The sequence below is a fragment of the Nerophis ophidion genome, linkage group LG10, assembly GCF_033978795.1.
Source record: "Nerophis ophidion isolate RoL-2023_Sa linkage group LG10, RoL_Noph_v1.0, whole genome shotgun sequence".
Classification (NCBI taxonomy): Eukaryota; Metazoa; Chordata; class Actinopteri; order Syngnathiformes; family Syngnathidae; genus Nerophis; species Nerophis ophidion.
The window spans coordinates 30,650,880-30,667,802 of record NC_084620.1 but is presented as its reverse complement, the minus strand read 5'-3'; the positions used below and the strand labels follow the sequence as shown (position 1 = coordinate 30,667,802).

At 41.2% G+C, this 16,923-nt stretch overlaps 1 protein-coding gene across 8 annotated transcripts in view; it reads left to right on the top strand.

The window, feature by feature from the left end:
* arhgap36 (Rho GTPase activating protein 36) overlaps positions 1-16,923 on the top strand; it is a 79,634-nt gene that overhangs the window by 51,685 nt on the left and 11,026 nt on the right. For all 8 annotated transcript variants that reach the window (XM_061913468.1, XM_061913466.1, XM_061913465.1 and 5 more), the window contains 2 exons: positions 9,950-10,245; positions 10,318-10,528. In XM_061913468.1, coding sequence (XP_061769452.1) covers positions 9,950-10,245; positions 10,318-10,528 — 507 coding nt within the window. The remainder of the gene's footprint in view (positions 1-9,949; positions 10,246-10,317; positions 10,529-16,923) is intronic.

The window sequence follows — 16,923 nt, the reverse complement described above, 5'->3', positions numbered from 1 at the left end:
GCGGAAGCACTGCGGGAAGACACAAGAGACATCAGACACGGGAACTGGGAAGACACAGAGAAAGATCAAGTACGCGGGCGGGAAGCCAGACACGGGATGCTTACTACGGTAAGAGATGATAACGTTCTGGCGCCGGATAACAGGTTTAGTGTCACGATCGGATCGCATGATGATGCGGGATTTTTGTTCTCCCAGGATGCAAAAGACGAAAACCGGACAGGATTTGCAGGTAGCAACTTGATTTAATTATAAAATAACAATACTGGTACAAAAACAGAAAACCAACTAGATGAGGTACCGAGCGCACCGGAAGCTAAGGCTAACACTTAGCACAGACTGTGATACTTAGCAAAACAAAAATAAACTTACGTGGCAGTCGCGTGATGCAAAAACCAAGAAGCCAGCCCGGACAGAACGGCAAAGGCAGGCTTAAATAATAATGTCAGTGATGACAAACAGGTGTGTGTCAGGAGCAAAAGGGGCAGGTGAAAGTAATAAGTTGCTATGGTAACAAACTCAGGTGCATGATCAGCAACAAAAGGAGTCCAAGACTAACAGAAAAACACAAGTGACCCGAAAAACCTAAACAGAATATGGTCCGCGCAGGCTTTTGTAGGCAGGACCTCTCATTAACGTCAGGTGCGTTGCGTGCCGGTTATTGATTGCAGCTGCTGGCTACAGCAGGAGTGACGCGTGTGGGGATGAGCGGCCGTGGGTGTGTCCCAAGGTGCGCTCCGTGGCTTACTGACGAATGCGCGTTGGCATTCGCCCGGGCCGTGACTGTTATTCCAAATAGAAGATATACATTTACTACACTTAGCCTATATGCTCATTTTGGTCGCTAATTGACTCCCATTGTCACACATATTTTTCAATATACTGAAATCCTGAAATGTTACAATGCCTATACCATGAATACTGAATGGATATAAGCGTATCCCTTGGAACAGTGGTTCTTAACCTGGGTTCGATCGAACCCTAGGAGTTCGGTGAGTCGGGCTCAGGGGTTCGGCGGAGGTCGAAACACACCCGACTCATCGTGTATATAAAAACTTCTCCCTATTGGCGTATTACGGATACGGCAACAGCAGAGGTCAGACTGATTTGCAGCTGTGTAATTTGTTGTGAGTTTATGCACTGTGTTGGTTTTATTGGTTGAACAAGGTGATAATCATGCACCGTTCATTTTGTGCACCTGTAAAAAAACATCAATTTAGTATGGGGAACATATTCACCATTAATTAGTTGCTCATTAACATGCAAATTAGTAAAATATTAGCTCTTTACTAGTCATTATAAAGTACTTATTAATGCCTTATTCGGCATGGGCTTATTATAACCCTAACCTTCCAACCCTGGCCCTAATCCTCTAACCCGAACCCCAACCCTAACCAAATAACTCTAATTTAAGTCTTTGTTACTTAGAATATGTTCCATTAGTGTCCAAAAAATTCTAAATTAAGTCTTTGTTACTTAGAACATGTTCCCCATACTAAAGTTTTACCAAAAACATATAACTTTGTCTTGAATTTGTAAAAAAAAAGTAGGGTTCGGTAAATGCGCATATGAAACTGTTGGGGTTCGGTATCTCCAACAAGGTTAAGAACATACTGCCTTGAAAATACAAAGAAAAATGGTTTTGGGTGTAATTAGATATCTCAACCACCAGTTGAATTAATTTCTTATTGCCTGTTCTTGCACTTGTTGTTCATTCAAATTGAAACATCTGTCAATAAACGGCCTAAATGCAATAAATGATGATCGTGGTGGGTTGTTATTGCTAGGGAGAGGTGTGGAAATGTGGTTTTAGAAAACTATTTGGGTCGATTGTCAGTGTGTAAGAGTGCAATGGTACCACTACACCATCAGATAATGAATGTTATTCACAAAAAAACCACCAAAAATACTGACACTATTATTTATTTCCCCTTGTGACAAAAGGTACATATTTTGTGTGTGTTTGGGTAAAATTCACTAAATTTTTGCAAGTCTGCAAGCTCCTTTTTATCTTATACATCAAAAGGGACGACCCTGCAGGTAAAAAAAGTATGTTTCCTCACACAGATTATCTAGCCCTGGGTTCTCCATTCTTTTTTCCACCAGGGACCGGTTTAATGTGTGCATTATTTTCACAGACCTGCTTTCTGCGTGTGGCAGATAAAAACAGCAAAAAAAAACAACGAAAAATTTGCCTTTGGCTACAATCTGGCACATTAATATTTTTTTATATGTCCATTAATGTGCATCGTCCCATGTACCATAACAAAGGAGATGTAATATACATCTATTAACAAAATGCGGTAGTCTAATGTTTCTCTACGAACCGGCATAGGTCCCCGGATTTGTGGTTGGGGTCCAGCCCTTCTCTTGATCCATAGGACGCGTGGCCAAGAAAGTTCATTATGTACGTTTGAAGGGAATGTTTAAAGTTTGCCGGATAAATTGACCAAAATTTCCACCCGCTCATTGTGGTCGGCGTCATGCAGAGAAGCTACACAACACAAGAGGCTGCAACAAGACAGTGCCGTATTTTGTCCCGAGCAAGGGCTAGAATGTCCTAAAACATTAAAAAACACAAAAATAATTGAAAAAAAACAACTTGATATTTATGGATGAGTCTAAAGCTGCTGAAAGATTTAAAGCATTGAAAGTTTAAGAAAAATTATATGTAACTTACTTATTATGACACTTTTTTTGAGCTCGACCGTTTTTTGGCTAAGGAGGGAGAAATACTGTGAGTTTTTGGAAATAAACTGTCATAATTCCAAAAATAATAATGCATCAAACTCAGTCTTGTTGTAAATTATTGACTTATCAAAGACTGTGATTACATAATCTAAAGCAGTGGTCCCCAACCACAGGGGTGCGGGCCGATACCGGGCCGCGGCTCGATTGGTACCGGGCCGCAGAAGAATTATTATTTTTTATTAAATCAACATAAGAAACACAAGATACACTTACAATTAGTGCAACAACCCATAAAACCTCCCTTTTTCATGACATAGTTTTGTTGTCTTCAGTAATAATCTACAAAGTAAATAGTCATGAAAATAAAGAAAACAAATTGAAATAGGTGTGTCCAAACTTTTGGCCTGCACTGTATTTGTAATGTTTTTTTACGCTTTATGCTCTTTTTGTAAAAAAAAAAAAAAAAAAACTATATTTTTTATGATGGGAAAACTCAAATATGCATATGTTCCAAAAACAAGCTGCAAAGTGGAATACTTTAGATAAGGTAGTGACAGCCTTTAATAAGTCAATAGATAGAGAATAGTCATAAAATAAACAAAACACATTGAAATGGAAGGTGTGTCCAAACTTTTGGCCTGCACTGTATATACAAACTTAATAATTCTGGAAAGGTCTGAAGCTAGTGAAGAATTTAAAGCGTTGAAAGTAAAAAAAAAAGAAAAAACAATATTTGACTTACTTATAAACCTTTTTTGAGCGCTCCCATTTTTATTGGCTTACTTAACATAGTTTTGAATTAAGTCGACTCGAGGGTTAATGTGTTCCGTCCGTCACGCGGTCCGCCACATCATTTAAAGCGTGCAACCATAATTGTGATGTGGCCCTCAATAAAAACAAGTTTGATTCCCCTGGCCTACACCTCTGCAGGAGTACAAGAGGTGACGCTTACGGAGGACAGCAGTGTTGACAAACACCTGACTGGCACTAATCCAGCAGGACAGCTTAGACTGCGTCCTCATGCCATCATTGAATGCCACCTGGCGTTTACGCATACTGCTTTTTTACATGTCTGCCACAAGTAGGCGGAATACATAGGGGTACAAAAGGCTTTAAAAAGTGTTGTTTGACACATACTGACATGTAAAACTCACAAGCAAGCATATTGGTGTGTGCATATTGCATACTGTATCACCTGCCTGTAAATGTTTCTATCATCTGGGAGTTCAGCAGTTTTGTAGTGTCTCAGGTATTGGATTTCATTACAGACATAAAGGATGTTTGTTGTCTGACAGTATGAAGTAACGAAATGTTAGTTGGCAATCATGACATTCCTCTTTTTTTGCATGTTAATTCATGTAAAAGTCAAATCAATACTAAGAGTGAGAGCACAACCTTAACATTTGCTGCAGAACAGCACTGCATGGGCAGAAGATAACTAAATCAGGTAGTTTTTGATAGTACTTTATTGCCTACATTTTGTTGAACAACTTACAGTGGGGCAAAAAAGTATTTAGTCAGCCACCGATTGTGCAAGTTCTCCCACTTAAAATGATGACAGAGGTCTGTAATTTTCATAATAGGTACACTTCAACTGTGAGAGACAGAATGTGAAAAAAATCCAGGAATTCACATTTTAGGATTTTTAAAGAATTTATTTGTAAATTATGGTGGAAAATAAGTATTTGGTCAACCATTCAAAGTTCTCCCTGACGGAGGGAGGTTTTGGCTCAAAATATCACAATACATGACCCCTTTCATTTTTTTCCTTAAAACGGATCAATCGTCCTGTCCCCTTAGCAGAAAAACAGCCCCAAAGCATGATGTTTCCACCCCCATGCTTCACAGTAGGTCTGGTGTTCTTGGGATGCAACTCAGTATTCTTCTTCCTTGATCCGTGTTAAGGAAAGAATAAATGGGGCCATGTATCGTGAGATTTTGAGCCAAAACCTCCTATCAGTGAGAGCTTTGAATGGTTGACCAAATACTTATTTTCCACCATAATTTACAAATAAATTCTTAAAAATTCCTAAAATGTGAATTCCTGGATTTTTTTTTACACATTCTGTCTCTCACAGTTGAAGTGTACCTATGATGAAAATTACAGACCTCTGTCATTATTTTAAGTGGGAGAACTTGCACAATCGGTGGCTGACTAAATACGTTTTTGCCCCACTGTAGATAAAGCATCCATATAAAATAAGATAATTCTTTATTAATTCCACAATGGGGAAACTTACAGCAGCAGAGGGCAAAGATTGCAAACAATGTGACATGAGTAAACAAATTAAAAAGAAATTAAGCTAAAAAATAGACAAAAAAAAAAGATTATCAGCTAATATGAACATTAAAAAGTCTAAGTGACAAAATACTATGTTACCGCACACCATTGCTAATATAAATAAAATAGGAGAAGATAGAAAATATCCGCATTTTACACATACATGGCCTGGTGAGCACACCAAAACACTACCATTCGTATTTTGGAGTTCCTCTAATCCATCCTTCCATTTCCTACCGCTTATTCCCTTTGGGGTCGCGGGGGGCGCTGGTGCCTATCTCAGCTACAATCAGGCGGAAGGCGGTGTACACCCTGGACAAGTTTCCACCTCATCGCGGGAGTTCCTCTAATGTGCAACTTATTAAATAACTTGAACATGATTTACATGAGCGAACACTTTTGAGGCATCAATTAAACTTATAGAAACTGTGGTATTATGCCTTATTATGTCTCATGCAATGCCAAAATGCACACATCTATGGCAAGTTTAGATATGAAGCCAAACTGAATTTCTCCAGTCTATTAAAAATGCTTTTTCCAGCACCTTAGATTGAATACTTGCCAGAACTTTCTGGCGATATTCATATTTGCTATCTATTTTGCCTGCTTTGTCTTTTACAATAGGCACCAATATAACAGATAATATAGGATTAAGTAAAAAAAAAAAAAATTCTAACAGGATAAAGTTTGCTGCTTGCAAATTTCAACTTGTCTCCACCACAGGTCTTATTATTACTTCGCTTCATCACTAAATCATTGATCTTCATGTTGGACCATGTTGTCCCCCAACAAAGGAATTGCTGTTAACACTGTTGTTTAAAGACCAATGTAAACAAGCGGCTCACCAAGAACATGAGCTGCTAAAATGCTAAAGCGCCGTCATCAGATGCCAGCAAACGTGTCCAAAAGTCAGGCAGCCTGCGTCAGCGAGGAGCTTAGTGATCTTTATAACGAGCCCGCCGAGTACATTAGTGGATGACATCTTTCTATGTGGCATTACAACAAAGCCTGTCAGTGCACTCTGGTGGCTGAGAAAGGCTCCAACTTGTGGCCCAAGGGCCACATCTGGGATGACACCAGACTAGCCCGCAAAAAAAAAACTTGGAAAAGACTGACGTATTTGCTGTAGATTCTAAAAAAAATACTAGAGCTTTGTCATAAAGAGCAGTGATTCTCAAACTGTGGTACACAGGCTCCATCTAGTGGTACACCAAATAATCACTTCATTATGTGCAATAATTTTATTTAATCAATAAGTAAAGTGTTTTATTTTCCTATGTTCAAACACAGTGTTACTGTTTAATGTTACAGTGGCCAAAAATATTAAATAAAACCATTGCCTTGTTTTTAATCCATACTTAGGCCTACTTCGCTACTGTATTTTAATGTAGGTCATTATGGCGGTACTCAGAGAGCCAAGTGTCTTCTGAGGTGGTGCTTGGTGAAAAAAAGTTGGAGAACCACCGGTATAGAGGATCTCAGATATAGGTCCTTAGAAACAGCAGAGCGCTTCTGTTGTATAGACATGATCATTTTTTTCCGAATTGAGTAACTCTGACAAAGTACACAAAAATCAAATGTCCACTGCAGAGGATACTAGTTCTCAGGAATATTTAAAGTTGATTTATTGATTGATTTATAAAAACTTTTATAAGTAGATTGCACAGTACAGTACATACTCCGTACAATTGACCACTAAATGGTAACACCCGAATAAGTTTTTTAACTTGTTTAAGTTGGGGTCCACGTTAATCAATTCATGGTAAAAATATATAAAGCCTAATAAAGTCATCACACAAGTTAATTATCAGAGTATATGTCAGGCTTGGACTTGGTCTTGGTTTGTTTTCCCGAGGTGCAGAGCGAATGGAGTGGAAACGGCGTGAAGGTAAAGACATCTTTATTTTAACACTAAAACTAAAAACAGGAACCAACAAAAAGCGCGCACAATGGCGGTACAAAAAACTGGGCTATGAAACAAAAGACTAGCACAAAGGCTATAAACTACAAACATGAAACAAAAACACTTGCGCAGTGGCATGAATAACAAAAACTTACGTGGACAAAATGGACAGCATTGCAAGGCATGAAGCAGATAATCGAGGGCGTGAATGAGTTGGTGTTGCCAGACTGACTAACTGGTAACTGTGGCTTAAATAATGAACATAAGTGAAAACAGGTGTGAGACAAGACAGGTGAACTGATTGGTTGTCATGGTAACAAAACAGGGAGTGAAAAAAAAAGGAACTTAGAGTCCAAAGGGTCAAAAGCACCTGGTATTCCTAGGCAGTCTCCCATCAAAGTACTAACCAGGCCAGACACTGCTTAGCTTTGAGAACAGATAAGATTGGGGATGCTCAGGGTAATATGGCCATACAAAACTCATGATCAGACATGACAGAAAACTAAATCAGTTGACATGGTAAGACAAACAAGGAAATGCAAAACAAAACTAAATGTTCAAAAAACTAAACATAGCATGACCAAAACAAAACATGAAACATAGGCGTGACAGTATATACATTGAATTATTTGCATTATTTACAATCCGGGGGGTGGTATGTGGAAGGGGTTGGGGTGGGGGGTTAGGTTGGGTTGGTATCAGCATACTTCAGTCATCAACAATTATATCATCTGAGAAATGGACATTGTAAAAGTGAAGGTCTCACTTCGTAGGATATAGATAGAATTGAATAGAAAGTACTTTATTGATCCCTGGGGGAAATTCAGCATATGTACAGCGAGCGGTGAACTCAGTGAGCTCAGAAAGCATAAGAACAAGTATATACATTTGATTATTTACAGTTCGGGGAGGTGGGATGCGGTGGGGGGAGGGGTTTGGGCCAGGGTTGTAGCTACTGGACGATGTTCTTTTAGTGCGGTTTCAAAGGAGAATAGAGATGCACTTTCTTTTACACATGTTGGGAGTGCATTCCATATTGAGTTGGCATAGAAGGAGAATGAGTTAAGACCTTTGTTGGATGCAATTTGGGTTTCATTTGGTTTGTGGAGCTCCTCCTGGTGTTGTGGTTATGGCGGTCATTTATAAACCTTGTTTCCATATGAGTTGGGAAATTGTGTTAGATGTAAATATAAACGGAATACAATGATTTGCAAATTATTTTCAACACATATTTGGTTGACCATGCTACCAAGACAACATATTTGATGTTCAAACTGATAAAAAAATTTTTTTTGCAAATAATCATTAACTTTAGAATTTGATGCGAGCAACACGTGACAAAGAAGTTGGGAAAGGTGGCAATAAATACTAATAAAGTTGAGGAATGCTCATCAAACACTTATTTGGAACATCCCACAGGTGTGCAGGCTAATTGGGAACAGGTGGGTGCCATGGTTGGGTATAAAAACAGCGTCCCAAAAAATGCTCAGTCTTTCACAAGAAAGGATGGGGCGAGGTACACCCCTTTGTCCACAACTGCATGAGCAAATAGTCAAACAGTTTAAGAACAATGTTTCTCAAAGTGCAATTGCAAGAAATTTAGGGATTTCAACATCTGCGGTCCATAATATCATCAAAAGGTTCAGAAAATCTGGAGAAATCACTCCACGTAAGCGGCATGGCCGGAAACCAACATTGAATGACCGTGGCCTTCGATCCCTCGGACGGCACTGTATCAAAAACCGACATCCATCTCTAAAGGATATCACCACATGGGCTCAGGAACACTTCAGAAAACCACTGTCACTAATTACACTTCGTCGCTACATCTGTAAGTGCAAGTTAAAGCTCTACTATGCATAGCGAAAGCCATTTATCAACAACATCCAGAAACGTCGCCGGCTTCTTTTGGGCCCGAGATCATCTAAGATGGACTGATGCACAGTGGAAAAGTGTTATGTGGTCTGATGAGTCCACATTTCAAATTGTTTTTGGAAATATTCGACATTGTGTCATCCGGACCAAAGGGGAAGCGAACCACCCAGACTGTTATCGACGCAAAGTTCAAAAGCCAGCATCTGTGATGGTATGGGGGTGCATTAGTACCCAAGGCATGGGTAACTTACACATCTGTGAAGGCACCATTAATGCTGAAAGGTACATACAGGTTTTGGAACAACATATGCTGCCATCTAAGCGCCGTCTTTTTCATGGACGCCCCTGCTTATTTCAGCAAGACAATGCCAAGCCACATTCAGCACGTGTTACAACAGCGTGGCTTCGTAAAAAAAGATTGTAGGTACTTTCCTAGTCCGCCAGCAGTCCAGACCTGTCTCCCATCGAAAATGTGTGGCGCATTATGAAGCATAAAATACGACAGCGGAGACCCCGGACTGTTGAACGACTGAAGCTCTCCATAAAACAAGAATGGGAAAGAATTCCACTTTCAAAGCTTCAACAATTAGTTTCCTCTGTTCCCAAACGTTTATTGAGTGTTGTTAAAAGAAAAGGTGATGTAACACAGTGGTGAACATGCCCTTTCCCAACTACTTTGGCATGTGTTGCAGCCATGAAATTTTAAGTTTATTATTATTTGCAAAATAAATGATTCAGTTTATGAGTCTGAACATCAAATATCTTGTCTTTGTAGTGCATTCAATTGAATATGGGTTGAAAAGGATTTGCAAATCATTGTATTCCGTTTATAATTACATCCAACACAATTTCCCAACTCATATGGAAACGGGATTTGTACGTTCTGGGATAGGAATAGGAATAAATAGGAATTATAGTGAAGGGAGAAGTCCGTTTTTTTTCTGTCACAACTGAATAGACATACATTTTGTAAGAAAGATGAAGTACTTCATTGACGCACATTATTTCCACGCTTTCGCAAATAGAATTATGTGGCGAGCCAGATCTGGCCCCATGGACTCGAGTTTTATACCTCTAGTTTATTGTATAAGGAATCTAACTTTAGGGATGTTTTGATAGGTGCCTCCATTATTTGCAACGTGTCACCATTTGCAAAAAACAGTGAACAAATGTAAATCTTTTTTTGTCCTCTTTTCCACCAGAGTCCGCCCCCAAGGCGTTCGGCATCCCCCTCTCGCGGGCCATTGCCAACGACCGCGCCTTCAAACGGCGTCAGGATGCCCTAAAAGAGAGCCGGCGGGACTGCTTGGAGCTAGAATCTAGCATTCTGCGCTTCAGGGCTGAAAAGAGGGTGTTTTTTAACAGCAACAAGACGCTGGGCGGCTCATCCTCTCTTACGGGTGGTCCTGCGCCTGCCAACTCTGTGGCCCCGGCGCCACCATTTGAGGAAAAGCAGAATAAGCCGCTTTTGGACAACAGCGGGCGAGGACATAGACGGGTAAAACCTGCGACGGGAGGAATCCCAGAATGCAACACAGTACAATATATCCACCATTCTGTTACCACGCAGGGCGGCCTGTCTGTGGATTCCATCTCAGACCTTGTGGACAGTCAGTCTCGCCTGCTGGAGGCACTGCAGCTTTCCCATCCGGCCGAGCTGGAGCTGAAGAAGGGCGGCAGCTCGTCCGAGGGGAGGAGCCAAAGCAAGCTGAGCCTCAACCCCATCTACCGGCAAGTTCCGCGGGTTCTGGAGCGCTGTTGTCGCCACATCGAAGCCCACGGTAAGGCATGCAGCTCGCCACGTTTGGACCAGTAAGTTTGGCGCATGTGCCCTCCTTTGGCTTGACTGGTCAGGGCACGGCATAGTTGAAACAAAGCAGAGTCATACAATGACTGTAATAATTGCAGTGGAACCTCGATTTACGAGCTTAATTGGTTCTTGAAGGTGGTTCGCAAACCATAAGGTTTGTATAGTGCAGTAGGGTTCCCCATTCATCCCTGACCTAACGAATATTCCTCATAGTAGTGCTCAATACCGCTCTACTCCGGTATTGAGCACTGTTGAAAATAAACCACTGCAACCTCAGCTATATATATATATATATATATATATATATATATATATATATATATATATATATATACACAGTGGGGCAAAAAAGTATTTAGTCAGCCACCGATTGTGCAAGTTCTCCCACTTAAAATGATGACAGAGGTCTAATTTTGATCATAGGTACAGTTCAACTGTGAGAGACAGAATGTGAAAAAAAAATCCAGAATTCACGTTGTAGGAATTTTAAATAATTTATTTGTAGGAATTTTAAATAATTTATTTGTAAATTATGGTGGAAAATAAGTTTTTGGTAAACCATTCAAAGCTATCACTGATGGAAGGAGGTTTTGGCTCAAAATCTCACGATACATGGCCCCATTCATTCTTTCCTTAACACGGATCAATCGTCCTGTCCCCTTAGCAGAAAAACAGCCCCAAAGCATGATGTTTCCACCCCCATGCTTCACAGTGGGTGTGGTGTTCTTTGGATGCAACTCAGTATTCTTCTTCCTCCAAACACGACGAGTTGAGTTTATACCAAAATGGATATATGTATGATACAGCAGAGGATTGGGAGAATGTCATGTGGTCAGATGAAACCGAAATATCAATCAATCAATGTTTACTTATATAGCCCTAAATCACTAGTGTCTCAAAGGGCTGCACAAACCACCACGACATCCTCGGTAGGCCCACATAAGGGCAAGGAAAACTCACACCCAGTGGGACATTGGTGACAATAATGACCCAGTGGGACGTCGGTGACAATGATGACTATGAGAACCTTAGAGAGGAGGAAAGCAATGGATGTCGAGCGGATCTAACAGGATACTGTGAAAGTTCAATCCACAATGGATACAACACAGTCGCGAGAGTCCAGTCCAAAGAGGATCCAAGACACAGCAGCGAGAGTCCCGTTCACAGCGGAGCCAGCAGGAAACCATCCCAAGCGTAGGCGGACCAGCAGCGCAGAGATGTCCCCAGCCGATACACAGGCGAGCAGTACATGGCCACCGGATCGGACCGGACCCCCTCCACACGGGAGAGTGGGACATAGAAGAAAAATAAAAGAAACGGCAGATCAACTGGTCTAAAAAGGGAGTCTATTTAAAGGCTAGAGTATACAAATGAGTTTTAAGGTGAGACTTAAATGCTTCTACTGAGGTGGCATCGCGAACTGTTACCGGGAGGGTATTCCAGAGTACTGGAGCCCGAACGGAAAATGCTCTATAGCCCGCAGACTTTTTTTGGGCTTTGGGAATCACTAATAAGCCGGAGTCCTTTGAACGCAGATTTCTTGCCGGGACATATGGTACAATACAATCGGCAAGATAAGATGGAGCTAGACCGTGTAGTATTTTATACGTAAGTAGTAAAACCTTAAAGTCACATCTTAAGTGCACAGGAAGCCAGTGCAGGTGAGCCAGTACAGGCGTAATGTGATCAAACTTTCTTGTTCTTGTCAAAAGTCTAGCAGCCGCATTTTGTACCAACTGTAATCTTTTAATGCTAGACATGGGGAGACCCGAAAATAATACGTTACAGTAGTCGAGGCGAGACGTAACAAACGCATGGATAATGATCTCAGCGTCTTTAGTGGACAGAATGGAGCGAATTTTAGCGATGTTACGGAGATGAAAGAAGGCCGTTTTAGTAACGCTTTTAATGTGTGCCTCAAAGGAGAGAGTTGGGTCGAAGATAATACCCAGATTCAGATAGAACTTTTTACAAATAAATTATTTAAAATTCCTACAATGTGAATTCCTGGATTTTCTTTTCACATTCTGTCTCTCACAGTTGAAGTGTACCTATGATGAAAATTACAGACCTCTGTCATCATTTTAAGTGGGAGAATTTGCACAATTGGTGGCTGACTAAATACTTTTTTGCCAATAAAACAAGAGGGTAATGGCTCAACAATCTATTTTTTATCCAAACACAACATAGATAGATGGATAGTACTTTATTTATTCCGTCAGGAGAGTTCCTTCAGGAAAATTACAATTTTCAGCACAATCCCATTCAAGATCAGACAAACATTACAGGGAGACAGAACAGGATCGCTGACGGGTCTGCCGGCTTCCAGCGCCCCTTACAAAAAAGATCAAAAAAGATGACATACAGGTAAACAAGGGGGGAGGGGGTGGGGGAAGAAAAAAATAGAAGATTAAAATAAAATTAAAAAATCGGTCTTAGCCTAGGCCCTGGAGTGGGGGTGCACTCATAGCCATAGTACACATCCCTCTTCCATGTGCGTAAGAGGGAAACATCAAACATCAAAGAACACAGAGGACATTAAAGACATTAAAGCAGCAGATACAAGTAGACACTTCCACATACAGCTATGAATAAAAAGTAAAATAAACATATACACTGTGGTGACCCCTGCGGTGTTCCACGCCATCGTCCGCTGGGGTGGAGGGAGCATGGCCAGAGACAGAAGCGGACCCAACAAGGCAACCAAGACAGCCGACTCCACTCTCGGGTAATGTCCAGTCCGCATGGATGAGCGAGGATACGTCCAAGGTGACTGAGGTGTCCGACACCTGCTCACCCAGCCAAGACACCGCGAAGCCTCTCCATCCCAGTAGCTCAGTGCTAGCTCCACAGTCCTTCCCCTCATTTGCATCTCCTCCAGTACATCCAAACAGACTCTGGTGTAGCAGAGACCCTGCAGCTGGTCTCCATGGCCAAAAGGCTCCCGGGAGGCAGATCCAGAAGTCCACAAAAAAAGCACCACAGAGGTCACGAAAGTGCCACCCCTTGTTACACAGTCCCAAAGGGTCCCGGACCAAAATGCAAAAAAATATAATACCACATGAAAACAAGAGGGAAACACAAAAGGATGACACAAGAGCACAGAGCTCCTGCCTACAGCAGCCACTACAGCAGCGCCATCTTGGAAAAAAAAACATGACAGCAAGCTTAAATGTCAACATGCACACACACACATCTCGTTGGTGCGCTTCATAAACAAAAAAAGAAAATCATTTTACCTTGTCTCTGTGAATATTATATAGCATTCTTGAAGACTCTGGGAGTTTCAGTGCGGTGGTTTCACGTATTCTCCGCCTGTGTTACCACAAACTCGCCGTCTTTCATCGGCTTGTGTCCCGGTGGTGCCTTCTCCTGTTACAAAGGTCCGCTGTGGCATCTTTTCGGTCTCATCACAATTAAAGAACAAATCCCCCTTCGCTGATATAATCCACAAACTGAATGGGTCGCAAGCCGTAGACTAACTAACTAAAATGCTGAGCCAGATCTGCTTTCAAATCAACAGATCCGTATCGATGTTACGTCTGCTCAGCAAATGTGGACTAGTTGTGGCTGGGACTCTCAGATTGACAATCCAAATGATTGGTTAGGGCCTGTTTAGGGGTTGATTCGAAATTTACCAGTCAGCATGTGACATGACTGCAGTTTGCCACACGGAACCGCAGAGAACGATTGGAGCGAGCCAATATCACGGATGGCGAAAAGTATCACAAGAAAGTGTTTTTTTTTTAACATATTGCTCGTTATGATTGTTTCTGTTCGGGGGCTCTCGTTAAAATTCATCTTTTAAATGGCAGATGATTTTTTGCGGTTTTCCTGTAAGCTAAAGTTATTATAAGCAGTGGTTTCTTGGTGAACATAGTGTAAGAGTACAATTAAATTAAGTAACACAATAGTGTTGTCTCTGTTGTAAGCGAACTTCACAGATGAAAAGTTGCAATTGGAGTTTTAACTTACTAAGCGGCAGCTAGCTAGTTAGCCTATGGCTAATTAGATTAGATTAGATAGTACTTTATTTATTCTTTCAGGAAAATTAAAATTTTCAGCATAATCCCATTCAATATCAGACAAACATTACAGGGAAACAGAACAGGATCGCTGACGGGTCTGCCGGCTTCCAGCACCCCTTACAAAAAAGGTGAGATACAGGAAAACAAGTGGGGGGAATGGGAGAAAAAAATAGAAGATTAAATTAAAATAAAAAAATTGCAACAATAATAGCAGCTAGTGCGTTCAAATTTGCTGTAGAAGTAGTGATGCAAACAGGGAGTCGAACTTTGCCAGACAGCGTCAACTGTAATCTTAGATTAAGACATAAATTATCAAATCAAATACTGTCCGTGTTCCACGCTTAAAGTTTACTATGTAACACGACTTACTAACTTCGGAAACATGGCCCACCGCCGTCTTTAACATAATGTTTTTTACGAAGACGAAAGTAGCTACAGCCGAAGTGTAATCCACAACTTAATTAAGATGAAAACACAATTCTTGTTACCTAAGTTTGCTTGAGGAAATGGTAAACGTGAATAACGTGTGATGCTGGATGTGAGGCTCATAAGTTTCCTTCTCTTTATTTTGGGTCATTAAAAAAACACGAAAAATAATTTTAATTGTTCATAGTCAAAGTGTGGATGTTATAGCGATAAAATCTGCACAGTATATTTATAAATGCCATACAAACATATTTTCACATCCAAAAGTGTGCATTTCGACAATCAATGAGCAGTAGATAGTTCATCATGATCTTTCCAGTCGGATATGTTGGCAGCTTCTCTAAAATGAAAAGACATGTAAATTCTTGTTAAAATTTGTCTTCATTCATTCATCCTCCTCAGATTTTTGCCTTGTCTTCCATTGAGGGACGTCGCATCAAGCAGATTACCTGGAATATCCTGTCACACATTTTTGGAAAATGTAGTGGAATACCCAAGATAGCTGAGTGGTTCACACCAGTAACTGCTAACCAAAGGGTAGTGGGTAGGAATACCAGTCAGGTTACAACACTTCAGCCAAATGAGTCAGTGTTTTGTTTCACCTTTATTGGAGTTTACTGGGACAGCTTCAAGATGAAATATGCCATTGGGGCCCGGATTACAGCTTCTAGAAGACCAAGGGTAGCTGAGTGGTTAAGCAGCTATCTGCCAATCAGAGGCCACTGTGTTCAACACTCACAGTGATTAATTATTAGTTTTCCTATTCCCACCCATCCCAGCCAGGAATTACCGATGGTACACTTACCAACTTTAGCCTCAGCACACAGGAGGAGCTAACCCCCGAGGTTACCCTTAGACTTTTGGACTATAGACTATTTGTAATTATTACCCATACTTACCTTTTTAACTATAAGTAAGTTAACCAGCTACCACTTAGCTTTACTCTGTGTGGGGGAGGTGATACACCCCCACATTGTCCGGCGTCCCCACTCCTGCATACTTCGGCTTGGCATGCCGATCGACCTGACTGGGATTGAACCCAGGACCCTTTGATTGGAAGCTAGCTGCTTAACCATTCAGCTATTTTTGGCCTTCTTGGGGACAGATTTTGGACCCCAATGACATATTTATTTGCGAACCTGTCTCACTAAACTATGATATAAAATATTAACTCCTCCAGCCGACACTTTCCTAGTAATCAATCAACCTGACTGGGATTGAACCCACTCCCCTTTGATCGGGAGCTTGCTGTTTAACCATTCAGCTATACTCTGTCTTCTTAAGACAAGTTTTTGTGCCCCAATGACATATTTAATTGCCAGCCTGTCTCAGTAAACTATGATATAAAGCATTTACTCTTGCCGCTGGAGCTTTCATAGTTACTGATAGACATGACTGGGATTTGAACCCCGTACTTTTTGATTGATGAAAGTGATGAAAGCTTGCCGCTTGTTGTCAATTAGTTGCTGGATCTCAGTGTCGTTCTCATCAAACCAGTCTTGATGTCTCCGCTTTTTGAGACCAAGGATATTTTTGCATGATTTCATTATGGCAGTCTAAACTGTCCTCCAGTGTGTTTCCGTATCCTCTGGGTACTGTTTGGGCAACGCTGCACTAAAGGCCTCCTGCAGCTGTTGTTGGTAGGTGGTGTCACTCAACAGCTCGATGTTAATTCTTGGCCGGCACTGTCTTTTCTGCATCCGTCTTGGTCCCGCATTAAGCGGATGGACATGATGGAGCAAATGAGGCTGTGGTCGGTCCAGCAGTCATCTGCACTGGTCATTGCTCTGGTGTTTAGGACGTCGCGACGGTCTTTAGAGAGGACAATGACGTAGTCAATGAGATGCCACAGTTTGGAGCGAGGGTACATCCATGATGTTTTGAACTTGGTTTTCTGACGGAAAAGTGTGTT